The 27,757-nt window shown below is 41.5% G+C and overlaps 1 protein-coding gene across 4 annotated transcripts in view; it reads left to right on the top strand.

Moving 5' to 3' along the window:
* The first annotated feature begins 273 nt into the window (after positions 1 to 273).
* CREB5 (cAMP responsive element binding protein 5) overlaps positions 274 to 27,757 on the top strand; it is a 254,559-nt gene continuing 227,075 nt past the window's right edge. Inside the window, exons 1-2 of one of the 4 annotated variants that reach the window (XM_064704538.1) lie at positions 275 to 304; positions 1,268 to 1,354. In XM_064704538.1, coding sequence (XP_064560608.1) covers positions 1,352 to 1,354 — 3 coding nt within the window. In that variant the 5' untranslated portion in view covers positions 275 to 304; positions 1,268 to 1,351. Of the gene's footprint in view, positions 305 to 1,267; positions 1,355 to 3,782; positions 3,801 to 27,757 lie in introns of those variants that run through there. The other 3 variants (XM_064704540.1, XM_064704542.1, XM_064704541.1) reach the window with 3 other exon arrangements.

Below are 27,757 nucleotides of genomic sequence, written 5' to 3' on the forward strand. Positions count from 1 at the left end.
CCGGGCATCGGTGCCGGAGCCCGCGGTGCCCGGGGCGCGGGGGGCGGGCCGCCGCTGCCAGGCTGACTCACCCCCGCTCCTCCCCGCACCCCGGGGGCGGGACCGCCCGAGGCCGCGCCCCCGCCCCGCGCTCCCGGCCCCCCCCGCCCGGCACGGACCGCAATGATTTAGAAGTTCAGGAATCCCACGTGACGTCACGGAGGGTGATGTAATGCTTCTCTAAATAGAACGTATTGTAACCGTCCCTCAGTCCAACGTGGTTCCTCCGGCCGCGCTGCCGGTCCCGTCCCCGCCGCGCCGGGCGGTAAGTTCCTAAAAATACGGGGCTGCCCCGGGAAGGCGCCCGGCGCGGCTCGCGGCTCGCCCCGCAGAGCGCCCCGCACGGAGCCGAGCGCAGCAGCGCAGCAGCAGCGCCGGGTGCGCGGCTGGGGAAGGGGCAGCCTGCGGCTGCAGGGGCTCTGCCCTCCGCCACCGCATCTGCTCCGCAGGCGGCAGCGCCGGTCTCCAGCGCGGGGTCCCGCCTCTCCCGCGTCCCCGCGGTGCTCGGGGAGAGGGGCGTGAGCGACCCCCGCGTCCCGCGGAGGGTCGGGCAGGGCAGGGCAGAGCGGCGGGGGCGGGAGCGCACGGTCGCCGAGACGCGGGGAAGCCGGACTCCCGGTCCGCACTTCGGGGAGTTTGGGAAGTCTGTGCGCTGCTTCCCGGGACGGGATGGGATGGGATGAGATGGGATGGGATGAGATGGGGCGGCTGCCGCGGAGCGCAAGCAGCACCCCGCTGGTGCTGCCCCGAGCGGAGCGAGCGGGTGGGCAGCTCCCGGCGGAGCGAACGCGGAGTCCCCGCGCCCGCGGCGGGCTGCACGGCTCCCGGCGATGACAGCTCGGCGGCGCGCTGCCCCGCCATCCTCTCTCCCCGCCGCCCCCAAAACTTCTGCATAAGTTTCGCGGCGGCGGCCGTGCTTCCCAGCGAGCCGGGAGCAGCCGGCCGTGTCCGCGGAGCGGTGCGCGGGGCGGTGCGCGGCCGCTTTCCCCGTGAGACACCCCGGGTGCCGGGCTGCTGCCGGCCCTTACGTCATGCTGCGGCCGGTGCGGGGCTGATGCTCCGCTTCTGATACCCTCGGGTGCGGGGAGGGGGCGAGTGATGACAGGGTCCCCTCTCTGCAGCCTTCCTCTCCCTTTACAGTCCCTCTGCTCCGCTCATCATCCCCTCTGCTCCCAGCTCCGCGTCCCCCCGCTACTGTCCTCTCTTACAGGGGTCTCTCTCTCCCCAGCGAAGTTTTCAGGACGTTAAGAGCTGCAGGAGTGTAAGGGGAATACTTGCTAAACTCTGCCTCCTCTATTATTTATGTCCGAGCATGGTGAGTGATCCTTCATCTCCAGGGCTCAATATAAGCTTTATAATTGGAAAGAGAGAGGTAGTTTCAGAGATGGGGGTAGAAATAAAGGAAAATGAAATGTCCATATGTTGTTTGGTTTTTCTTTTTTTCTTTTTTTAAATCCAGACCCATATGAGAAGTGACTTAAGCAGCAAGATTAGAAGATTTCCATATATTATCAGTAAGAAACAGTGCTTAGCTAGATGAAATTGAAGCTTGAACAGAAGAATAAGAATTACTGTGAAGCATCTTACTTGGGCTTTTCTTGAGACTGCAGTTTTTAAAGAAAGATTCACCCGCTGGTGTGCACCAGACTTTCCTTGTCTGGCCATTTGGACAAGCAGCAGTGCGTCAAGGAACAGTGGTGTAGGAAAACTTTCTTGTAAGGGATATGTGGGGATAATCCAGAAACTGGACTGAAACAAAATTGAGAGGTAGAAAGTGAGAGCTGAATGCAAAAATGTAGGGTAATTTGTGGGAATTTTGCTGAAGGAGGTGTGCTTCCATAAAGGTACTGTTTATTTTCAATATAAAAGTGCACAGTGGTGAAAGTCCCTGCTCAGTGTTTTGTAACTTTCACGTGGCGAATGAGGTTGTCGGTATCAAAAGCTGGAAATTCTTAATAAAAAATGGCTAAACTCCTTATTTGTGACTCCTTAATCCTAAAGGAAGCTGTATAGGTCGCAAAGCACTAGGGAAAAGTGTGATTAATGATCAGTGATTAGTGATAAGTGATTAGTGGTTTTATTCAAACTGTTACCTCTGACCAGAAGCACACATCAGAGGATTAACAGGCTCTTTAGATAAATGCTCATTAGTGGAAGGGTGAAAGCAAAGATAATAGGCGTGCACACAGGGACAACTTTCTAGGAAAATCATTCCTGTCTCTGGCATAATAAGCTCTATTAGCAGAAAGGCTCCTTAATTTAAAAGTTGCTTTTATCTTGTAAATCAAAGATAGATGTAGAAGTTTGCTGTGCTATTATAGCCTAAATTTTCCCATATCAACTAGATGTGGATTATCTCAGTAGTGATATTTTATTAAAAAAACCCCACACCACAATTGAATCTGTAAGAAATGGAACATTCCCAAGGGCTAAAGCCCTGCATCCCGAGGCATCTGCTCCCAAAGCCTGCTGCTGGCAGCTGACTAGATGGCGCAGTCCTGTTGTGAGTGAATGTACACTTCTGGGTTATGAACTTAGCAAGTAGCAGCTTGCTAGGTGTCCTTCAGCACTTACAACAAAGTTGATTCTGTGCTGGGTTGGAGGCTAGACAGTGCTATGAGTTTGTAGTCACATTTTCCACTTCAGTTAATCTAGGGAGTTAAAGGCTGCTGGAAAAATTAGTCTCATTTACTGAAAGAGATGGTGAGAGAAAGAAGAAGAGAATGAGAGAGGGGCAGATAGCTACAGCCCGGGACATAACTCTTGATTGCACTGTTTTGTACTGCTTAAATGAAGTACAGTTCTGATGGCCCTAATTAATGAAGCCTGAAAGCTCTTGGGAGTTTTTCCCCCAGCTATAACTGGCAAAGTGAGTGTTTTTCTTTCTTTTAAATAAGTCACTAAAAAGAAGGAACAGTTGGTGTGGTGGTTGAACAAAACAACTTGGACCTGACTGTGCTTTACAGCTTATGGTAAGGAGCCTGTTTTTATGATAACTAACCCAGGATTTTTCATTGCTCTTAATTATATATGGCTTGGGAAGAAGTGGTATCCACTGCTGTCGATAGACTTGGGGGTTTCCTTTGCCCCATTACCTTGCATGGGATTTATGTTTGGTTTCAACTGTGGAGATCATCAAAGTTTCAAAACTTTAAAAGAAACACTTGAGTGAGACAGGAAATAGAAATAATGAACTTATGGCATGAAAAAAGAAATGGCTGTAGTCTCCTATTGTTACATCTTTAATTGGAGACTCTTAGGAATAGTTGGGCTAATGTTTAAAATCAAAAGTTTTGTAATAGCATATAAAAAAGGTAATAAGCGCTGTCTGCCAGTTGTGAATATTGGGTGGCACTTTTCCAGGATTTAAAATTGCAATATTTTTAAAAGTTTACACATTTAGAACAAGCGGAAACCTTTTTCCCCTTCCAAAACACCCATTTATAGTTCAGCTTCAATTTATCACACTCCTCTTCTGCTAATTTAACCCAGGGAATGTAAGGGGAAAGAAATCACATATATACATTTAAAGGGAAGATAGAAGTGAGATTGTACATGTAATTTTATTTATATCACCACTTAGCAGAATGACTTACACAGATAAAGAGTAATAGGTGCTTTTTAAATTTGATATTCACTTCCTCACGCTGAGAATCTAAAATGTGCTGAACTCACATTTATCCTGTTCACTGCCGAGGAATCTTCTGTGAAAGATCATTGCTGTGAGAGCTGGAGTTCACTCTGGAGTTGATAAGAGAGAGGTAATCTCCCCATGCCGTCAGAAGGCTGCTCTTACATACTAAACCTTTCAACTCTGTGTGGGCAGAATCTCTCTGAGCTCAGTAAGGCTTGCAGGCTGATTTGAAACTGGGTTATTAACTTGTCTCCTTGTGGCCCCCTCTAAAAACCTGTCTCTGTGCTCCTAATCAGGGTATGAGGATCTTGAGTATTAGATCAATTCTTGCAAGGTTGTTGTTGCTTTTAAAACAATTTCTTTAGTCAAGAACTTTTCCTCTACTTTTTGTTATCCTGTGTCTCTAATTTCTGCCATTAGTTGACTTTCTGGATTTCCTGTAAACCTGTTGCTTTGAGAGTTTATACCTATGTCTGTGGATTGTTAGCTTTAATTTTAATTCCAGTGACCATCTTTCTTATAAACTTTTTATTATGAGAAAACTATTTCAGGACAAGATTTTGCAAAAAAAGAAGAACAAAACTGTTTTTACTTCAAGCATTTAAAAATTATTATTAAGCACCATGTGATTTATAATTGGAACAAACTGGGTTTTTCTCTCAAGGCCCGCGAACACTGATTTTTCTCGTAACTTATTGCAGGAGTACCCTACTCAGCAGACGCAGTTGCTGGAAAAGCAGCTGTATAAAGCAATAAGTCTTTCAGCTCTGCTTCACAGGTCTAGGTGATTCTTTTGCTTCAATTCTGTTTTGGTTATCTCATGCTAATCAAATTTATAGGCAGACATATATAACTAAACCAGTGTATCTGGCTGAATCTTTCATGTGTAAACTTTCATTGATACAAATACATAGGAGTCTCAGTGGAAATATTTAAAACACTTTGAGATTCTGTCAACTTAGGCTAACTTCTGTCTGAAGTTAGCCTAAGTACTAACTTCAGGGCTGATCAGAGAGCTTGGTAGGTCACTCTGCAATATCTCAAACAATTTCTGTTGATTTGTTCTCTCTTCATGCTGCAAGCTATTCAACCCCTGTTCCCCCCTCCTCCATCCCCACCCACCCTTATTTCTTGGTAAATTATCTCAGCAAATTATAATGCTCCAGAGCTTTTAGGGCTCTAGCCTAAAAAAGAACTATTAAGGCTTTTGCATTTTTCTGCCTTGAGAAATGATCGAAGTTGATCACAAATTTAAAGCAACACTTTGGAATAAGAACTATGAAAACATATTTTTTCCTGTTACCAAAAGTGTTATTACTATGCTAATTTACAATTCTGAAGGTGTAGTATTCTCGGCCACAGACAAAACAGTGATCTCAGACAGTATGTTATCATGCTGGATTTTAACTTTAGCTATGTTATAGCATTAAGTACAGAAATTAACTTCTGTAGACTTAACATGTAAAAACAAAATCCTATTATGGAAATATTTTTGTTTTGGTTACATATACAATCAAGTAAATTATTTAAATAGTCTCAGGTATACGTAACAATCACAACATAACATACATAAATTTATTGTTTTGGATATGTGATGAAAGGACTTGTTGAAGCAGATAAGCTCTAGTATTTTTTTACATCCGTGGAGCTCTGGTGTTACTTTGTGCACTGATTGTTTTGCTCCTGTTATGCTCAGGTTAATGGGGCAACATTGAAACTCTAAAATAATACTTTATCTACTATTTTTCACTAAGGTGTCATTTTAGTCTGTAATTAAAATTACTGAGAGTCAGCATTTCTTTACTAGCCGTTGTATGGGAAATGCAGGTGTTATTTGCCCTTAGAGAGTTAGGAAAGGGTAGGTTGCACTGGTTTGTAGGCTTTTAGGTTGTGATATCAAATGCTATTTCATAAACACAAAGAGATTTTCCAAGGATTTTGCTGAAGGCTGTAGGATTTTCAAAGTAAAACATTGAAAGCTTACAACAATTTCCTTAGCTTAAAAGATGTTTTGCTTTTGGTTCTTGTTTCCGCCTTATACTTTTTTGAGAATTTGTTCAAGAAGTTGGTCCCACACACTACTCCAGAAGAAATGCCTTGAAACACTGTCACCAGCAGTGTTTGTGTAGGTGTGTGGTTTTAATAATCTCTTCCTTTGAGACAGCTCATGTCACTGTCGTGCCGCCCTGCCACGTAAAGTGATTTTAAGGCGTGGGGTGAAGCCTCACTTGGCCAGAAGGCTCCACTTTGTGGCTGATAAAAATGGCAATGTCTTTAGAAGAAGCCAGAAGGAATGAGATTTGAATTTAATTGGGGAAAAAAACCCTACAAATCCTCTCTTACCCTTGCCAGCTGATTCTGCTTTTCTTTAGCTCTGAATGTTTTCATTGCTCTTACTGGGGTACTGAGACCTCTGCTAGCTCAGGAATTGGGCATGGTTTGATCTCACCTGCAGCTTTCTACCACACATAAACTCTACAAATAGTTTCTACTGCCTTTTTAACCTTTGCAGGGTTTTCTCAAGCAGCTTGCTTTTCTCTCATCTCAGCTTCTTTCCTTCCTAAGGGCCTTGTCTTTGTGTACCCCCACTCACCACACCATTTCAATGCAGTTGAAATGTCTGGTCCCAATCACTGTATGTTTGTGTATTTTAATGTTTCTTGTCCAGGGATGTACTGAGTTCAAAATAGTCATCCTTAAGTACACTGCCTAAAGTTAATACTTTAGAGATATGTAATTAATTTGTCTGATCTTTCATCATTTAGAGAAAACTGCCTTTTTTCCTGTTTACTTTGTGGGCTTGTGCCTTTAGTTACTCTCTCATTGCATGTAAGGCAGCATTGTTCATCACCTCCTTTTTCTGAGCTGTACCCAGAAACTAATTTGTCTTTTCAGGGAAATCAACCTGGACCAGGGGCTCCTAGATCTAACATCTGAGGTTTTCTTCCCTGCTGGTCTAATGTAAAGAATGCTAGTTAATATGCTCAACACAGGGGGCTCTGTAGCATAACAAACAAAATTTGAGACTGGATCTGGGATGCCTTGTATAGAGCAGCTATAACAGCAAGCAATTAATTGAGATATTAGTGTCTTGTATTCCCTCTCTTTTTTCCCCCTTTTCTGTCTTTTAAATCTTCCTGTTCTGGAGTGCTGAAAATACTACCTGAAGAGTAATATTCTGCCTAAGTAAATGCTCCAAGATATGGATGATGATATTGGTAGGTTACTTGCACTGATGCTGCAAACCAGCTGCCAGTAATTCAGTCATGGCTGAACTAGTTTGCAATCATTCCCAGTCCAAATATACCTCTCACTTAACTTTTCAGAAAACTTTTATTCAACAGCAACGCTCTGTTACTAGGTGCAGAGCTTTAAATTATGAATGGCCTCAAGTTGCACCAGAAGAGGTTTAGCTTGCATATTAGGAAAAATTTCTTCACCAAAAGGATTGCCAAGCATTGGGATAGGCTGCCCAGGGAAATAATTGAGTTAACATCTCTGGAGGTAATTGTAATTACAAGGTGTGTAGATGTGGCGCTTGGCGACATGGTTTTGTAGCAGATTTGGCAGTGTTGGGTTAATGGCTCAACTTGATGATCTTAAGGGACTTTTCTAACTTAAACAGTTCCATGATTCTGTAATAGTAAACCATACCTCCATAGGTACTACCCTGAATTAACTTTAGGCAATTGGTTTTGTTACATCTGCTTTTGGTTCTGGTCAAGTCAGTGAATGAGTTATCACAATTCTTTTTTAGGTGCCCAGCAGGAACTCCAAAGGTGACCTGAGTGTGTGATGGCAAAGAGCCTGGAATTGTGCTTGTCCAGAAATGGCACTGTCTGTGCCATTGGGTTTGCCAGTATCTTACTCATAGGAAACTTCTTTTCTCAGAATGGTTTTAAAAACTAAAAGTGGAGCAATGGAGTAGAAACAGATAATCAATTGCTTTGTTCAGGACTACCTTTTCCTACCTATTGTTTAACTTCATTACTGAATAAATGCTTTAGGAAGAAGAAATGTTGGTTAAGGGTTTATGATAATTTCAATGGCAACATCAACTTCATTTTTTGTGATTTAAAAAAAGCTCATTTTGCTGGTGATGACTTGGGCATGGAGGGAATGGCATTTGCATATTTTTCCCAAATATGCAATGAAGAGATCAGGATCAACATCTGTAGAGACTTCTATAATTTTCTAGAGTGCGCAAAATGAGGGAAAAGAAGGGATTCTGTAGTTAAAAACAAGTTAAGGAATTTTCCTTATTTTCTTACTTCCATATCCTTAAGTGTATTAGTGTAGCACTTAAAAGTTGTTTTATATCTGTTATTAAAAAAGGCCAGTGTAAATTTCTTTTAGTGGATGTGTGACGGAAAAGTATTTTAAAAAGGCAGTGGGAGAACAAAGTGAGTGATGTAAAACTTAAACCGTTTTCTACAATTCCTGCACTGCCCTTTCATTCTTCAGTGCTAGTAAAGCAGTACATGGACTCAGGCATGAAAATGGGTTAAAAAATTTGAGTAATTGATGGTTTTTCACAAAAAGTGAGAGAAAGCAGTAATCTAACTATTTTGATGAGAATCTTTAAAAGACAAGCTTCTGTAAATAATTTGCTATGAAAGTAGAAAGGATCAAAAGAGCCATGGGTTTTATGACTGGGTGAGTAGAATTACATTCTTGTGGATTTAAAAAATATCATAGTAGAGCCTAATTCTCCACTCACCCTGATACAAATCTGGAGCAACTCTATAGAAATCTGTGGAGTTACGAACTGCAATAATACTCATTGAAAAGAAAATTAGATTCACGGGGTCTATTCTGAACATAGCCTATCAGTAGTGCGCTGTGCAAATCCCATTATTAAAGTAATAGCCTTACATGTCACGTTAAGGACGGCTGTTTCCCCAAGATGAACATGTTTGCAGCTCTCCTCATCTTGTGGCTACTTTTTAAGGGGGCAGGGGGATATTGAGAATACTTATTTTCTGCTCAATTAATATTCCTTCCGTGCACTCTCCTTCCTCTCACGCGCTTTATGTGTGGGTGCGCAGTCTGCACTCTCCATCATCTATCTGTCTGTGTCTCTTTGGCTGTGACAGTCACCACTCTGGCCTCAGGCTTGCACAACATAGATGAAAAGCCCACCAAGCTTTTCAGTTAAACATGGCAGGGTATAATTCTGCTCCTAAATATGATGTGCACTTTCACGATTAACGATGCAGCTGTGAATTGGAAGTAACACCTTAGACTTCGGTTACATTTTTTACGTGGAGGTTTTAGGTTTTCTTTCAGCATCTGAAAAAAAGGAGGCGATAGAGGGCAAAAGAAGCGAGGAGGCAGTGTGGCTTGGCAGTTTTAATAAACTGGAGTATTTGTCTGCAGCACTGCAGAAAGCAGCACCCAGGACACTCGGGCATCTTGCATAGCTCCCAAGCTGGCCTGAAAGTGGGAACAAAGTCTTTGAGAAATGGGGGAAAAATGTCATCACTGCCTGAGCTGCTCTGATTTTGTTTTTTAAACAGCAATAAACAGGGAATTTTGAGTAAAGAAAAACATTGTAAAGAGTGATAAATAGACAGTGTCCAGTGTCCAACCCACACTTTGCCCAGGCCCAATCCTGTACACGTACTTGCTTCCAATTTTTTTCATTTGGCCCAGCATATGTGGGGTCAGCTCTGCTTCTTTTGAAATTGGTATAAATTGCTTGACTTCTCTGAAAGTGTGTGGAGTGAGGGTATTGACCATGGTTGATTATTAATGGCACACAAAGGGCATCTTCTGTGTATATTCTTTTGTGAGAAGCTATAACAAATGTTTTTAGGCCCTATAGCCACTCTGGTGTGCAAAGTCTCTGGATCCCTAACAATCCAGAGGTTAATTTATAAAAAAAAAAATGAAACAAACCCACAACTATTATTTCATTGCCAAACATTTTTAAAAAGCACTATTTATGTAGGCCCTATATAAGCACACATTGTTTTATGTTCCTTCTGCTGGCTTTGCGTTTGACTAAACCATTATTCTCGAAGTGCTGCTGTGCTGAGATCATCAGTGATGATGGTGTGAAAACAAACAAGTTTTAGCATGAGAAGTCACTATATAATTTGACAGGGAGGTTGTCAGCACCAAAACATCTACATTCATTTCATCTCTGGTCAAAGCAAAATAAAAATCAGATGGCTAATGGGGAAAAATACATTCTTAGGAGGAAGGGAAGAGGATTGGATCTAATTCTGCAAGGTGCCATGTCAATCAAAAGTAGGACCAATCTCAATTCCCACAGAGATCAATGGATGCTTAGGGCACTCAGGGACTGGTGTCACTGGGTACCTTTTCTCCAAAGTTTAGTAAAACTGCTGAGATGAAACTTAGTTCTTTATTATGTCAAACTGCTAACAAGTTCTTGGAAGTAAAGCTCTCTGTTAAAAATCAAGATATGCTTCAGCTCTTCAACAGAGAGCTAAAAAGCGTACATGCTCTAATTCTGTAGCCTTCAAGGAGTCCTTCGACATGAAGAACTCTGCATATACCTTAATGGTACAAAAATCCTGCTTCAGAGAAAAACATTTCTGGCCTCTGTTACATTATACAAAATAGGGAATTTTATTCTTTTGAAAGTGACCTTTAATGTTATCAAGAATGATTTTGTATTCCCTAGTATGAAGTTAAAAAGCTTTGAGACTAATGAATGTAGCTCTATGTGTAGCCAATAGGTACTGTAAAAAATAAGCTATCAGCCATGTGCATGTCCCCCAACATTTTTTTCTTTGTTCCTCAGCAAAAATTATAGTGGTCTGTTTTTAACAGGAACAGTTAAAGTCAATGGATGCCAGATGAGTCAACCAACTTAATAATACCCTAAAATTTGGAAGTTCCAGATAGTTTATTTTACTGCTATGCGGTGGCCTTACACTTGAACCTCTTACTGGATTATCTGAATTGAGTGGAGTTTGCAGGATACACAAGCGAACACTGGGAAACATTGCTTCCTCTGTAGCAGTCAGGATGCTACATGTTGTATTTTCTCTCTCATGTTGTCTGATTCTATACGAATTTTCTTGCCAAAAAGCTGCTATTCCAAAATATTGAGACAGCCTATTTCTAGGCTGTCAGTCTTCCAGTTTTCATTTCAGAGTTTTGAGTCAGTGCACTGTCAGCCAAAAGCTTTTCAGCAGGCTGAAAGCTTTTAGGCGCAGAAGGAGCTTAGAAGAAATATTTTCAGCATTGTAATTAATTCTAAATTAATTTATGATGAGGACAATAAGAGGCATGATGATGACTGTTTTATCAAACTAGTCATGAAAATAGATTTGATTTTCTTTTTAAATTTGAATTTGCTCTGTTGGTGTCAGATAGCTTAAATGTACTGAGGATGCCTTGCAAGCGAAGTGTTGGTTTGACATACTGGATATGCAGAGCTCCTTGTTGTATGTCTTCTTTCAAGGAAACAGCCTTCCTTGAACAGGGAAAAATGTGGCATTGGGAGTGCTGCTGAGCCATGTGGCTGTGTGACTGGCAGTGGGATCTACCTTATGCGTCTCCCAACTAATACAATTGCGGCCACCAGAGTTCAGGTGCTTTTGGAAAGCCCAAACAGGATTTCAAACAAATTTCTGAATTAGCTCCAGTGCTTAGAAAATACTGGACAGGGGAATTCCCATGTCTACATTTATAGAGAGGTATGTGCTCATTAGCACCTGGAATGGGCAGGTATTGCATGGAGGATGCAGTTTGTAAAATATCTTTTTTTTTTTTTGTATCCTGAGATCACAGAACTTTAAGAGAAAAACCAAATTTGCAGTTTGGCAACTGGTTTGCATAGACGAACTCTTGTTTACAGAGTAAAGGATACACAGCAGTAAATTGTATAGCTTATTGTTAGGTGAGAAAGAGGTAAAAGCAAGTGATCCATGACATAGAAATAACATTTTTGATAAAGGTTGGTTGTGAAAGAGTTAAATGAAAATCCAAACAGGAGTACTTTATTCAGCCTTTAGCAATTCTGTGAATACCACTTTCCTCACATACCTAGTGCCTTCCTACCAACCATCTTCAAAATATATACTAAAAAAGTATCACCCTTTTGGTGCCCACATTAGAATGCCAGTTATTTCTCCACCTAATGCCTGACTCTACCTGTGCTCTCAAGTATGGTGGGTGTGAGATGGTCGAAGAAGCAGCAAGGTCCTGACAGAGCCTCTTGTCTCTTGCTAAGCCCCATATTTAGCACAGAGGGGATTTCCTTGCCGTTGTGTAGAGAAGACAGTTGGGCCACAAGGTTTTTTCCTGCATGTCATCCAACCCTGAGTTAAATCAAGTAGCAGTTGCCAGGAGTTAAAGGGTGGCCTCTGAGCAGCCTCTTTGGAAGGGAGTACATCTGGCCTTTGCAGCCAGGCTAGCGACATTTTTTGAGGGAAAAATATACTCACCAAAGATTTTTACACAAAGAACTTTACTGAAAAGGGAATGGAGGCCTGAAAGTATTCACAGTTAAAGATCAAAATTTCTGAGTAGCTTCAGCCAAAATAAAAGGGGAGAAAATTATATGAAAAATTCAAAATACTCTGTTTCAACATTTTTTCAAAATGAGGTTCATCCTCTTTGAAAATTTATTTATATTAAGGAAGACATAAGGCACTCCATCTTTTAGAGGTTTTGTTTTTTTTGTGATGAATAAAGTCTTTCAGGTTGATGCAAACACTTACACGTTTATCTGCCTTCATTTCTCTGCTCTTGGCTTGGGTGGCTGGGCTCTCTTTATCTTTCTTATCTGAACAATATGGTTCTGTGCATATAAGACAGGGACAAGCTCCTGGAAAGCTGTGTTGTTTGAGAACTTCAAATAGCTGGGTAGAGGCCTTTTGTTGGCCACATTTCCCAAATATTTCCTAAGACTTGGTCTGGTCTGATCTGGCTGGAACAGGAAAGATGATTGCCTTCCCTGGAGGGCATTGCAAAATCAATGTAATCAACTGATGGGATCAGAAAAAGATTGGCTGAAAGAAACCAAGTCTTTGTACAGCACCTTTGCTGAGAGTAAATTTAGGAGAGGCTGTCCTCTACTAAGAATACTGTCAGAAATATCTTAGACTTTTTTTGAATTAAATCATTGCATAATTGTTAAAATTCAGAAATTGGAGTAAATGGAGAAATTCAGAAATTGGAGTAAATTTTTCTATTTATGCTTTTTAGTTATGCTACTGGCTTAGGTTTTTAGGATCTTTTAAAACATATTTCTTCTTTATGGGAAATGTAGATGACTTAAATGGATTTCTCTTGCTGGGAATAATCTGGTGAAAGTTCTGATTAATTTGAATATTCAAGGATGGATTAAAAGAGAGATGAAGGAGCAATTAATGCTTCCTAGGTATGGCTTTTTTTTTTTTTTTCCTTTGAGCAGATTAGTTTCTCAGTTTTTATCAGGAGACATACTAGAGTTTGATGAGGACGAAATTCTGGCTTATTCTAGTTATGTGGAATTGCTTTTCTTAGACCATGTAAAGTATTTAATCTTCATATGATGGCTCTTTAACTTGTCTTTTCAAGTGTGTGTTTTGGTGGTTTGATGGTATGTAGAACATTTCCTTCCTGCACTTCAGCATTTCTAACCAAAATCTGAGTATGTTTGAAACCTTAGCTTATTCACACTTCCTAATCATAATCCCTTTGGTTTCCTTGTCAGCACCTTTGTGGTATTTCTCTGGACACCTCTATCTAATATCTCCAGAGGTTATTCTACAGAGTAACCTTTGACAAGATCTATTACTTGCTACTTACTGCTTTTAGCAAGGTGAAAAGAGGTCAGTCTCTGTAAAAGGCAGGCATTATTAGAAGACTGCTGTAGAGTCTCTTGGTGGCTTGTCCATCTCTTCCAGCAACACCGCAAATCAGTTCAGGCACCTCCTCTGCAGCATGTAATGTAAAAGAAAATTACATTTTTGACTGGATACGATCATATGTAGGTAATGCATGTCCTTGGGAAAGGGGCTCCTTTGTGCATTACAAAGCCCCAGGTGGTTTCTTTGTCAAGGTTGTAGCACAGTGATGCACCCACTGGAATCTGTGGGATTTTTGCTGTCAGCTTCAAGGGTAACAGGATTTCAGGCTGTTAGTTTTTGTATGATCCATTTAATTGAACTTCTTGGCCAATGTTAATGATGTTTGCTGCTGCAAGAGCTGAATTGATAATTTGGTTACCCCTCCTGTCAGAATTCAGGATCTTCTAAATGAAGGTTGGTGTTGCCTGTTTCTTTAACCACATTAAGATGCAAAAGCTATTTCTTTCCGACTTGAAAAACACAGATTGCAAAATCTCATTTTGCAATGTTACTCTCTCAAAAGAGTAACTACAAGATCATTTTGGCTGACAATACAAAATCCCAGGAATTAGAAAAAACATATTTTCTTCCAGATTATTTAAAAAGATGACAAATTCCTCAGGAGACTTTAGACAGATCCCAGAGGTGTTGAAAATACAATTTAAAATGAATGTCTAGTCAGTTTATCTGCATGCATCCTCTAGAAATGAATGAAAAATCTTCCCAGGGAGCTTTAAAATATCTCAGTCTCAGGTTTTGTCAGTGAAGGTAGCCTGGTTGTATCAGTTACTGATCACATGAAAAACATGTTTTTTCATGGTTTGTGTACATGTTAATTCTACAAAAGCTACTGGTATACCTTTCATATGCAAATAGTTATAATACAGGGAAAAATGCCCTCTGTTTGAGCTTTAACAATAAATCATAAGGATTTTTCCTCTCATCCCCAAACACTGAAATTCAGGCTAACTTGTTGCTAACATGGCTTTCACTTTCTTTCCATAGTCTACCAATTAAGCACTTGCAGACAGTGACTGAAGTGCTCTGTCTTGGAGTAGAATTTAAATTTGATTTACCTAATGGGATCTCATTGCCATTGTACTACACATGACTACTGTATGTGTATGGCCTGGGAAGCTGGGCCTGAGCTCTTTGCAAAAATTAGGCATGATAACTATCTGAGAATATTTAAAAGTATACAGGAAAAGCAGGGTATAAATGTGAAATATGTATTATTTCCTTTGCTCCAAGTAAGAAAATGAATAGTGAAGAGAGTAATGTTTTTTTTCAGTGTGATCATATAGAGGTTAAAATATAAACTGCCAAGGCAAAATAACTTTCTGCAAGATGAAAAAGAGGTTTCTGTGAAGTGTGGTGGTTCCTGATGTTGTGCTTGTTTTCTGTGTTAGCAGCCTCCCAAAAATTCATTCACTAAGAATTTACCTGTAGGTGTGCTTGGCATATTCCTTTTTTCCAAGCCCACTCTTTATTTTTAAGCGTGCAGAGAAGTACTCATGTGTCTGTATATGTGTGTAATTTTAGTTTTATTTTTTAATTGCACTTCCCCTTTGGTTCAAACTCTGTAGCTGGAGATTAAATAATTAACCAAGCGAATTGGCCTTGCACTCCAGTGTTACCACCCAAAGCTGTAGCCTGCTTAGGGGCTCTGTCCTTGCAGAGATGAGCAAGTGCCTGCAGAACATTCCTTTGAGACTGAACCCAAGAGAATGAGACCAAGAGGTTGTCAGGCAACTGGATACATCAGCATGGCAGAGCAGGAGAAGTATATACAAGTCCTTACTAACAGAGAGGTGGAAGAGCTTGCAGTCAATTTCCTGGTCTGTTTTTGGAGTGAGAAACGTAAAGACTTTCTAGTGGGGATGTTGGAGGCAGGAGGTGGTGTAGAACCAGGGTAGGACTAGCCAACAGTGGGTGAAATCTGCTTCTTTCTCAAGGCCTTTGGGTTTTGTGGAGGCTCTGAAAAAAGCCGTGAATTCATCCTCCACAGGTGGAACCCTTCCCTGCTAGAAACTGTTGACCTTTTACAGTAAATTAAGTCTCAACACAAATTTAGTAGTTTGTACATTTTAACTTCCAGCCACCAAAGTAAGGTGCTGTCAGAACAGAGAGTAATTGCTGCTCTATTTTTACTAAGATATGGTAACTCACAGCTGATGAATAACATCTGACTTATATTCTGCCTGAAAAGCTTGTATATGTGCTTCTTTGTTTGTTTATTTTATTTCTCTCCCTAGACCAGACACAAAAACCCTACTGCTCATCAATGCAAAACCTTGCACTGACTGAAGGGGGAATTCCATGCACAACTGCCAAAAAAAAAAAAAAAAAAGCAGACCCTGTAGTGAGGGAGAAAAGGAGAAAAAAGGGTAAAAGGGTTTCTTTCTTTTTTTTCTAATCTGCTTCCATGCTTCCTTTTACTCAAGATTCTCGAATATTATCAATGTTAGAAACTCTGTATGCCACATTTTTAATGCATTAATGCTGTAAGGTGGATTTGCATGGATTTTACAGTTTGCTTCAAACAAGAAAAAAGCCTCTGCATGATGGGCAAACTATCACTTAAAATCAAACTCCTGCTGATCAGTTCCCTGAACCAAGTGGTAGGTGTCACCCAGCTTTGCTACAGCCCCAGAATTTGACGGCTGGGCCGTCTCTCTGCTGAACTATCAAACTCCTTATTAACTGTAAAAGACTGTGAAGCTGTAATTACAGAGAGTGTAAGTAGCTGCAGTGGAAGGTAAAGGGCAAAGAAATTAAGAGTTCAAATAAAAGAAGGAAAAGACTCAATGAATCCTTGTGTGTGTGATGATTGAGAAGATTGATTCCCTCAACGGTCAGCTTTTGTTTGTGAAGAACTTGGTTGGGAAAATTTTGACCAATCTAAGCACATTTTAGATTTTGATTAAGGTATCCATGTGATGGTCAACTTTACGCAAATCAAATTACAGCTAAAGATCTGTTAACTGTGAAGAAACTCACAATACTCTAACTCTCCTCCACATGTACCTATGATAGTTCAAAAAAAGGGATTTCTTAAAAAATATCTGCTTTCACTTTAAGTGACAGTTGGAAATGGGAGGTCTGTTTGGTCTAGCTGGGTGCCTGCTTGTCCCCATGGGAATGGCTTTTCCAAGTGATGGTTGTCAATGTGCTTGGTTTGAATTATCTGGAGCAGAAATCTGAGACCTGCAGGGACCTGAGGGTCTCCATCAAGAATTTGGGCCGTGTTAGCTCTTGCCACTCAGCTGTTTCCTGACTGGGAGGAGGCATCTGTCCTCCCTGCTGGACAGGGGGAAGGCACACCCCTTGCCCTGCTTGTCCCTGTACCTTTCTCAGTTACAGGGTCTGCCTGGGCTCCCTGCACCCACACAAGCTGTCCCACATCTATCAGGGAATTCCCCCAACTCTAGGGTCATCAAAATTACATCTAAACGTGGTGTCCTGCAGTGTTCCTAACAGAAAACACCAGCTCACCTGAGCAGAAAGTCTGTTTGCAAATTTCTGGATGTATTCAGAGGTGGCAGCAGTTGTGGTAGGCGAGTGAATATTCTTTCTCTGTAAGCTGGACCAGATGAGATGTTGCTTTCTAGCAGACCATGCTCAAGAGAAGACCAGCTCTGTGCTCCTCCAGCAGTGTCTTCTGGTGGCCTCCTGTGCTGTGTCTCTTAAGGCTGCTGAAAAAAATCTTAGAGGAAACAGCCCCAGGTGAATTGGAAGAAGGGTGAAAGTGAGGAAATGTGATATTTCCCAATCATGATGTTCTCAGCCCCTCCCATGTCTCCAGGATAAAGTTCATTTGCCATAAGATAAGGCAGGTTTTCTTATCATGAAAGAATACTTCAGAAAAACTTTGGCTTTAATTTCAAAGCCAAGGGAAAATGCAAATTCAGATCAATCACAAAGTCAGTGAAGGTGTTTTGTGTCAAAAGGCATGTTCTTTTTTTGGCTGTAAACATTGTTACACTGTTTACAATATAATACTGTTGTTTATACTTCTTTTGTCCATTGGAACAAATTTACTTTCAAGATGATTAAAAGCTTTCAATTTTAAAACATTCTATTTACCTGGTTATGTAGTGATTGTGGTTTATTTGGGAATAAATTTTTGAGGTTAGGTGATTCTGCTGTGCCAGCTGGATGAAAGGCCTTGCAGTAAATCGGTATGGTATTAAATCAGATTGCTGCTGTTTCTGCCACTGAGCTGGGATTCTGCTCTAAGATGCTTGTAATTTCTGCATTTCCAAAGGCTTGGAAAAATACTCTCATGAAAAACTAAACGTAGTGGGTAATGAAGGCTAAAATTGTTTATACTAATCACATCAATTGGAAAATGATCTTCACTCAGCAACTCTTCTACCAGCAAATTAAGACAGCAAATGACTATGCCGGTGCTGGGGATTGGCTTTACAGTGAACTTCCAGTGGGCTCTTGCTCTGTATTCTTCCTCAAAACAATGAGTGCATCTTCCCTTTCTTTTAGAGGGCTTTTCTTCTCAGTTATATGGTTTGTGTAAAAAAACCATCAGTATGTATGTGCTGAAATTTGTTGCAGTTTATGCAGCAGAAGTCCGAGTTTGTGTTCTGTGCAATCTGGGCTTCTGAGGAGTGACTGCAGGCTATTCACATCTGCCTGCACCTCAGTGGTGCCTCTTCGCATCATTAAACATAAATTTTGGTTACCTTTCACAGGTATCTTTAGATAAAAATTTGAGAACTTGGAGGAACTTCTCGCGTACTTTTCTAAACAGCAGGAAGGAAGAAAATCTCAGCACTTCCAAGGCAAATACAAGCGGGCTTTTGCCAGTGTTTAATGCCGTGCAAGCACTCCTCGCACACGCAAGAGGCTCAGCGGCGGCCGGGGCAGCCGGCTCGGCACTGAACGCGGCCGGATCGCCGGTAGCGGACTCGGGGCCCGCTCCGTGCGCCCGGTCGCCAGCAGAGGCTGCTGCCAGCCCGCGCCTGGCGCCGGGAAGGGGCGGGACGGACCGGCCCCGCCCGGGCAGCGCTGCGGCCGCGCCGCCGGGAGCTCCGGGATGGATGGATGGATGGATGGATGGATGGATGGATGGATGGATGGATGGATGGATGGATGGATGGATGGGCGGGCTCACCCACGGGGTGAGCACAAAAACTGAACCATGCAGTTTCAGAGGCGAATGTTCCCTGCTGTGAGAACACTCTCTTAACAAAGCCCCATGAAATGGGGCTTATAAAGGGAGCTGTTGACTTTGCGTGAAGAACTCGGGGCGTTTTTCTCCTATGTACATTTTCAATCCATTCAGCCTTTGCTTTCTGCAGCAATGCTTGGTTTAAAGCAGACTCTCAGCTGCCAGTTTGTTTCATGTGTTCAACCATTCCGTAACCCAAGGGACTCAACATCAGATGTACATAAATCTCTCTAAAGAGCAGGGAGACTACACAGAGAACCGACTTTTTGCAAAATCAAGACTGAATGGCAACGAATTAGTGTGTTTCTGCTATGGGGCATTAAAAATATGTTTATGTTAGCAGGCATCTCAATATTTTTGTGATAATATGCTACTCTTTAAAAAAAACTGAGCATGATATGTGGCAGTGGCTTTTATTTTCTATAGACAAACGAGAGCTCTCTCTCTCTCTTTTTTTTTTTTTTTTTTTTTTTTTTTCCCAGGAGTGCATGGAGTTTAATCAGTGAGATTTAGATCTTGGGCTTGTTCTCTCAGCATAGTAATAAATCATTCCTAAATCTTAAGATGTGCCACAAATTCTACTGTCTTTCAATGTAAGCCTTCACATCCAAGAGCATTGATTTAAGTATAGGTCTCTTGCCTTCTGAAAACATACCATCTGCTTAAATTGTGTTTACTGAATGGAAGAAGTCGGGATTTTCCTGGTGAATTATAGAAAAATGATAGCCTGACTTACTCTGTAAGTGACACCTGTTTAGGAATAATTTGTTAATTGCTACTTTGAGGCTGATTCTTGTGTTCATCAGCTGAATAGGTTTAGTTAATATCACATACTAATTTACTGAATAGCTACTCAGTCTAATGCAGCACTAATAACATGTAATTACCTGCTGCGGTTACTCCGGTCTCTTTGCAGGGCTCAGCTCTGGGGAGAGAGAAACACGTGGGATAGAGAGGAGGTCATATTCTTCACTGGTGTAAAGGCCCATTACTCATTCTTGTCAAGAGATTGCAGTTTGTAAATCTGCCACCGACTTACTTGATTTTGGGAGCCTTTCTGAGAGGAGCTCTGGTGAGGCACAGTCCTGCTTCCTGCAAAGAGGGCTGCCAGACTGCAGTGCTGGCGTTTGCATAAATGCTCTTCTGAAGCATGTAACATCTTCATTTTAGTCCACTTGCAGTCCTAACAGCTGGCCCATGTTGAAAATGATAGAAAATTTTTCTTAGTGAAACAAGGGGAGTTTAATACTTTTTGTGAAGTAATTATGCATACCTTCTTTCTATGCCTGGCTTGCACATGAAATATTATCTGACATTATAGCAGACTATATATGTATATATATAATATGTATATATATATGCATTAATGTACTTTTGGTAGTGTTATTTACTTAGGATACACATAAAATTGTTAACTGTGAATGTGGAACTTCAAAGTAAAGCTGGGCAAATGATTGAAAATTGAAGAATCTCTGTTGGGTGTACACTGCTCTTACTGTTGTCAGCTGGAGCTGTAAGTGCTCACTCAGTGAGAAAAAAAAATTGCTTCAGATGTATGTACTGCTGCTGCAGGCTGGATTTTGGTCTATGAAAGTCTTTATTTAATTATAGTGAGGTCTTTTATTAGTGAGCATTTAGCTGTTTGCTCAGTATTTTTTCACAGTGTGTACTATACACGCCAGTAACACATACACTGCATAGTGATATGGTTTAGTGCAGGACTAAACCATAAAGTTGTATTCCTGTAATGCACAGGAAAATGTATCAGTCACTTTATTACAGGAGATAGATTTGTTTACATTAAAAGGTATGTAAGCAAATGTATACCAACAAGTACAGTGTGTGCAGTACATACAGAAGAGTAACAATTGCAGTATTGGTGATTGATTTTGCTCCTGCTTGTGGGTCTATGATGGTAATGAATTTGGCTACGACAAGGAAAACTGTGAGAGAAAACCTTTTATTTTATGGCTCTTCCCTTCTATACAAAGGATACTACTGGGAAACTGGGGAGGTACCCCTGCCAAAAAAGGGCAGCAGCCACAGCAGAGCAAGTGGGCATTTCATGTACAATACTGTGGGTATTGCCATGAGTGGACACCCTGTTGCAAGAGAAACTGCCTTTAGTGAGATGGCTATTTACAGGGGTACTGCAGCTTTGGTCATCTCTAAATCCAGGTGTACATAATACATATGCATATGAGCTGGGTGATCTCACAAGTGAGTTTGGCTTATTTTTTTTATCTGGGAGAGGCTGGGTTGTTGCTCACTCATGACTGGTGAGCGGGCTTGGGAGTGCACTGCTGAGATTTGTCTAGTCCATCTTAGCAACTAGATCTTTCGGAACTTGACATACTTTTTAAATGTTTAAATTTTTTAAAATTTTGATTTTAATTTGTCTACCTTTGCCTGTTTTCACTATCTGGACTTTGCCTTCCAGACTCCCCACCACCTCCACTCTCTGTGCAAGGCTGGATTTTAACTGAGTACAGGCATCACATCGCTGATGCATATCAAATCTGGAATGACGGTCAAATACTCTGCCCACTTGTGTTTGGGTGTTTCTTGGGCGCCTTGGATTTCTTGGGATTTAGGACTGAGTCTCCATGTCCAAAGCAGAAAGTCCCATTGCTTTTTTATTTCAGCTTACCAGTTTTCAGCCTCCTACTTGGCTGTGTTTAGGAATAACTGAAACTGGTTCTTACAGTCCTGAAATGCCTCTTCCTTAACATCTTCTACAGTGACAGCAACATTAATGCATGAGTCTCTTCTCATGTCTGGTCCAGTTTACAGTAGGCAAGCCCTTGTATTTGCTAGCCAATGGATGTGGCAGTGTGCCAGACCTACTTTTATAATCTTAAAATAAGATGCCCTGAATATATCTTGATAGTATTGCTTCAGCTGGTGCTAATGGATTTTGAGCTCTTTGATCTGCCTTTTTTCTCAGCAATTTTGAATTGGGGTGCAGCGGGTACAACCTCTGATTTACCTTTTCCTTTTATTTTGCTAAGATGGCTGATCTATTCTCAGCTAGTTTCTACAGGCAGGGTGTTTTTTTGCAGGGTTGCTGGACTCAGTAGCTCTCCCAAAGCCTAACCCCCCCACCCCTGCATTTTAGCATGGGTTTTTTTACTTTTTTCCTTGGCTGTATCTTGTTTTCTAGGTGTTCTTGTCTTTGAAACTTAACCTATGTGTTCAGCCAGAGCGCTGCATGACCCACAGTGACTATTCATTCCCAGGGTATTAGATGAAGGAGCTGTGGTGTTGTATTGCATTCAAATCAGTGTCTTGCTCTGCCCCGTTGCCCAGCGGTGGGTGGTACTCCTATGAGTCATCTGCTATAAATGCCAAATGATAGCATCTTTTGCTTCATGATGTTCCTGTTGGCAGCGTTGTGCATCACCAGCACTCGGTCACATTTTTCCTGTCTAATATTGCTGCTCATCACAATTGTGATCGTGTTGCACCTGGCTCCACAGCCCAGCTGCAGTCCAGCGAGCTGTTTAAGCCAGGGGCACACTTGCAGGTACAGCTGATAGTTTTGTATAGTATTTGTACACAGGAGTCTTTTCTTAAGTTTTACATGTCCTATATTCTCCTCCTAGAGTGAATTTTTTTGTCCTCAATCACTGCCCATACAACTACATTGTCTACTCACTCACCCCTTCACCAGGATTACTGTGGCATTAGTATATAAAGCAGCTCTGTTTCCCACAGTTGTCCATAGTTTGTGTATTTTTCCTCTTTCAGCCTTTCCTGATGCTTTCCAGATCCTGTGCACAGCAGCAGAGTGCCAGTAATCTCAGTTAGTCTCTGTTCTGCTTTCTAAATTTTTCAGATGTGTCTCTACGTTCTTAATCTTCACTAGAACTTCTCGTTGTTTTGATCCTCTCCCTGTGTAATTCAGCTGCCTGTGTTGTTTGCAGGTACTTACCTGGGGTTAAATTTGTTTTCTTCTATTGACAGTTCTACAAATGCTCTTGCTCTAAGTAATGGTTTATCTGTCTAAACTTGAAGTGGATGTCTTCATTCCTCATTCTCTAATACAAGCATCTATTCCTTCTTTTTCTACAATATCTTTTAATTTGAGGTCACAGAACTCATGGTAACTGATTTTTTCCCCCACAATATCTCCAGCAATTTAAACATAATGTTCTTATTCACTTTTTGTCTATTCACTGTTAGACTGGGGTAGGGATGGGACAGTGTAGTAGAGCTTTTAAAAGTTGGTATGAATTCAGGTCCTTCTCTTAAGATTGTGGAATGTATTTTGTATTAAAATCTTAACTTTTTTTGGTAGTCTGAATCCTTTCATGTTGCCAGTACTTTCTGTTTCTAAAATCTATGTGAGTCTTTGTTTTTAACTTTCTGGCTGTCCCACTAGGTTGGTTGCTGTCATGATTTTGGCATGTTGGGTACTGATTATCGATGCTGGAGGATTCTCTTCTGAAAGTGAAACTTTTAAAAACTAAAAGCCAGGCTGCTACTTTTGTCAATGCAAAATGCTACAGAATGCCTCTTTAGCTTTCTGAACCTGTGGGGCAGTGTTAGTGGAGTCAGTGGGCACCAAACTGTTTCTCATCTCCTGGCCCACAGCTGCACGGGGGTGGCCGGAACACTGGCTACACCTGGATGGCCTGATGCAGGGATGCTGCAGGGATGTAGGGCAGGGCAGTCCAGGTCTGCCTGGCCCACAGTGAACCATGCTGATGCAGACCTGCCTGTGACAGAGCTACTCAGGTGTCACTGGAATATGTTTCCTGGCACTCTGAGTCCTTTGTGGGTAAACTTGATACAAGACCAACTAGTCTGCATTGGTCTCATGATAATAGATCAAGCAGGAGAGCAATGCCAGCCTGACCCCAGAGCCTCACATGTTCTATGTTACACTGGGTGCTGCTTTTCTCTGTTGGGAGAACAGTTAATCCACTGAATCTGAAAAACCACCCATAGATAATCGAGAGTTGAGAGTGCTGGTGTGTGCTGAAGCCTAAGAACTCAGTGGAGAGCTTTTATGAATAAGGGCACTGATAATTACCCAAGGTGCAAACCAGTGGGGAACTGGAACCAGGATTCTTTGGGCTTTAATGGGAACATGGAGGAAACAAATAAATTAACCAGATTTTAAATTTGAATTACAGAAGCAGGTGTGGAAATCCTACAACCGCCCCATTCAGCAGTTATCTTGGGGACACCAAACTCTTCTTTCATGCAAACTTGTGCTTCCTTAAATTTTTAACTTTTAATTCTATCTCACTCTTAATCTGTTCTAAACACAGTACTTCATGGCCCATCATCTCTTGTTTTAACTTGTTCTGATACTGATGTTTTCTCTCCCCTGATGTCCCTTTGCTCATGTACCCTGTCACTAGAGCAGAGGAAATATCTCCTCTGCACCTTCTAATGTTAAAAGTTTGTGGTAATGTTAAAAAGTGGTAGCTGGCCCCATGCATCCTCTCACAGCCCATTAATAGGGAGGAGAGCTGGAAGGGTAAAAGTAAAAAAACCCCTTATGAACTGGAGGAAGGACAGTTTAATAGGAAAAGAAAAAGCTGCACACACAAAGAAAGGACACCAGGGAATTCAGTCACCCCTTCCTGTGAGCAGGCAGCCATCTTCAGGAGAGCTGAGCCCCATCAACATGGGAAGGCAAATGTCATCACTCAGAATGTTCCCCTCTTCCTTCTTCCCCCAGCTTTATACACTGAGCACGGCATCATTTGGGGTGGAATATCCCTTGGGTCAGCTGGGATCAGCTGTCCTGGTTGTGTCCCCTCATATCTTGCTGTGTACCCCCAGCCCCCTGCTTGGTGGGGTGGTGTGAGGAGCCAAAAAAGTCTTGATTGTGTCAGCACTGCTCAGCAGTAACTAAAATATCCCTGTATTATCAACACTTTTCCCAGAGCAAATCCAAAGCGTAGCCTGATACCAGCTACTATGAATAAAATTAACTCTATCCCAGCCAAAACCAGTGCAAAGTTTGTTTATGCTAGCCTCTTTAAAGCTGAAAAGTAGTAGTAGCAGTAGTTGTTATTATTATTATTATTATTATTATTATTATAGCATTTTATTGTGAATCTCCTAAAATTTTTTAACTATTTCAAATAATTTAAAAACTTTCATTTATCTTGCCTTTGCCAAATCTTGAGACTCATTCTAGATTCAGAGCCAATAGCATTATCCCTGTCAGACAGAACTTGGTTGGAAAGGGGATGTCTTCCATATTGGCCTACACTTCATCATGGCATTGAACTTGAAAAGTCTTTCCCCCTTTTCTGAGCATAGTTTCAGACACATTCACATTCATGCCAAAGGAGAACAAGTAATTGGCTAAAAGCAAGTGATCATCATGACTTCTTTTTAAGAAATCATTAAGTTAATTTTCCTTGAGGGACTTTCCTTTGGATTGTTCTGTAACTTATTTTTTTAATTAAAAAAAAAAAAAAGGTAATGTTGACTGAAAAGCTCCCTCACTGTTTATGAAAATGTTGATACTACACTTATAGTGAATTTAGTGTTTTCTTTTTCTTCTTTTTGTTTTGGTTTGATTTGGTTGGTTGGTTGGTTGGTTTGGTTTAGTCTTTTGCACCAGAAGACAATCAGTATTTTTTGAAATTAAAGACAAATGAAGAAAATGCAAATATTCCCCTGTGTTGGAATGATATATTTCCGGGGAGAAACCAGGCTAGGAGTGGCTTTCAAACTTTTAAATCTGTTTTATGTGGTGTATAAGAGATTGCTGTCATCACCCAGATGCAGGAAATACCAGTGCTGGGCTTAAGGGGGACAAAGTAAACTCGACAATGGACTGAAAAGAAAAATAAACAATCGGCCAACCGTTTTTATAGCTTGTTTTTTCTCTTGCTTTAACAGTAACATTCACCTTCATTTACCAGAGTTCTGTGAAACATCTGTATCAAGCCTTAAACTTGCTTGACCTTAGTTTAGGTTCAAGGTTCAATATATTCCATGTGCATAGATGATTGTACAAATCCACAAGAGCTCTGTCTCTATGCAAACCTTTTTCCCTGTCCCAGATTTGGCCTCTTTCTCGCTAAATAAATCCAAGGACAACTTTCTCTCTCTGTCTTTCTTTCTGCAAAGATTGCTGCAGGGGTGCCCTTGGGGCTTGCAGGGTGTTACAGGGCTTGGGAATAGAGAGGGAAAGCTGCCTTAGAGGATGAGGTCAACCTACTGTAACAACTGCCCCGGATGGAATCTTTTATAACTTGAAGAATTGAATTTAAAGGCCCCATTTTGCTAAATCTCCCAAAACAAATGGTCCAGCATTTGTATAATTTTTAAATCTGTACTTCTTCTCTCATTTGTAAAATCAGAAAAGATTTCTAAATGGCTCCGAGCAAGTCTCTGAGCTGTACAATTGCTCTCCTCCTGCTGCCTAGCTATATTTCTTCCCAGGGCTTCTGTGGGTTACTTAACAAATAGCTGCCTGTATAGGATACAAAATTTGGGCCTTAAAGAATAATTTGGTGGCAGCCAAATCATGAGGGTGGAAACAGAAATTAAGTTTTGAATTTGTTAAAGTTCCCATCACAAGTTATATTGATATGATTATCATTTAAATATATTTAAAATAATTTCTGTATGCAATAGCATACAGGCTCAATTTCTATCTCTTGCACACCTGTTATTCGAACACAGATGTACTGTGGGGAAAGAAGGATGAGAAAGCATTACTTTTTTTCAGTGTCTTGGACATGCTTTGTGCTGGATTTGCCCCATAGCATGAGGTGCCACACCTTGCTTGGGGTCCTGCATCATGGTGTTTTTCCACCTGAGGAAGGTCTGCACCTCTCAGCTGGAGGGTTCTGGTGTCCTTAGGGAGGTCACCATGAGAGGGGGAAGCATTCCTTTCACGTGGGATGGTGTAGGGCATTTCCCCTTGCTGATTCCAGCCAGGCCCATGGCCAGGTGGTGTCACTTGGATGGAGTGAGGAGATTGGAGCCAGCCATCTGCTCTGGTGACAGCAAAACTCGATCCAGTTGCGAAAGAAGTGACCTTTCTCGAACAGTTTCTGAACCCATGACTTTCTCCTTTATCAGTACTTTATGAATATGAATAGCACTCTTCAGACAGGCAGCCAGCATTATTCTAGCTCAGACATCTGGGGCAACACTCGATGTGGAAGAGTTGGTTTTTCTGTCTGGCATCTGTGTGATGCCTGAATTAATCCTACAGTCTTCTTTCAAAGCTGGTAGTGAGAAATTGGCAATTCTAGCTCACGATTCCTCTCTTCCCAGTGGAGAAGTCTGTATCAAGTGGATAGTGTTCACGTGCCTGTTTCTCTGTTGACTGTGGGGGAGGTCTGGAATGACCGACTGCGGTGGAGATGCTCAGGAATTGTAAAGCCAAAACGATTGTGTGTGTGTCATACAAACCAGAAACCTCTCAGATGCGTGGGGCGGGCAGATTTCTGTCTGGAAGGGGCATATCCCCATCAGCTGACTTTGTGTTTAACTTCACCAAAGACATGGCTGCTTAGCTCAAGAGCACTGTTGTGCTGATATTACTTCCACAATGTGAGCTGGTTATCTCTGCCCAGCTCTGCACTGTGCTGTGTAAACAGCCACATTCCCTCAGAGTCAGCTTTGGGTATTTTGTGTGGCACAGCATTAGCCCAGACATAACTTTTGAGGCCCCAGTAGATTTTGCATACCTGTAGCCATGTTATTAAGTTGAAGGTTTTGCTCTCCAGAGGGCAGGAATTTTGTTGAAGAAGCACATAAGGACACTGGTGTTTGTTCTTATCCCCAAGTGGAAAATGCCTCCTTGCAGCCTGGCAGGAGACAGCTCTTCTGTAATGACTTTGATGTCATGAGATGCAGGCCTTATTTATCAACACACCTCTGGGAAACTATAGATCCCTACTGCCCCTTCATTCCCCCACAGTCAGTTCAATTTTTACTTTAAGTAAATGAACTTTCAGAATAACTAGCGTTTATGGAAGAAGGTTCATGGAGCTGTGATAAAGCACTTCAGGCTGTAACTTACACTTGTTTCTGAGGCTTCACTTTTATTGCTTGAAAAAATTCTCATATGATCTCATTTTAGAATTGGGT

This window comes from Zonotrichia leucophrys, chromosome 2 (genome assembly GCF_028769735.1).
Source record: "Zonotrichia leucophrys gambelii isolate GWCS_2022_RI chromosome 2, RI_Zleu_2.0, whole genome shotgun sequence".
Taxonomy (NCBI): Eukaryota; Metazoa; Chordata; class Aves; order Passeriformes; family Passerellidae; genus Zonotrichia; species Zonotrichia leucophrys.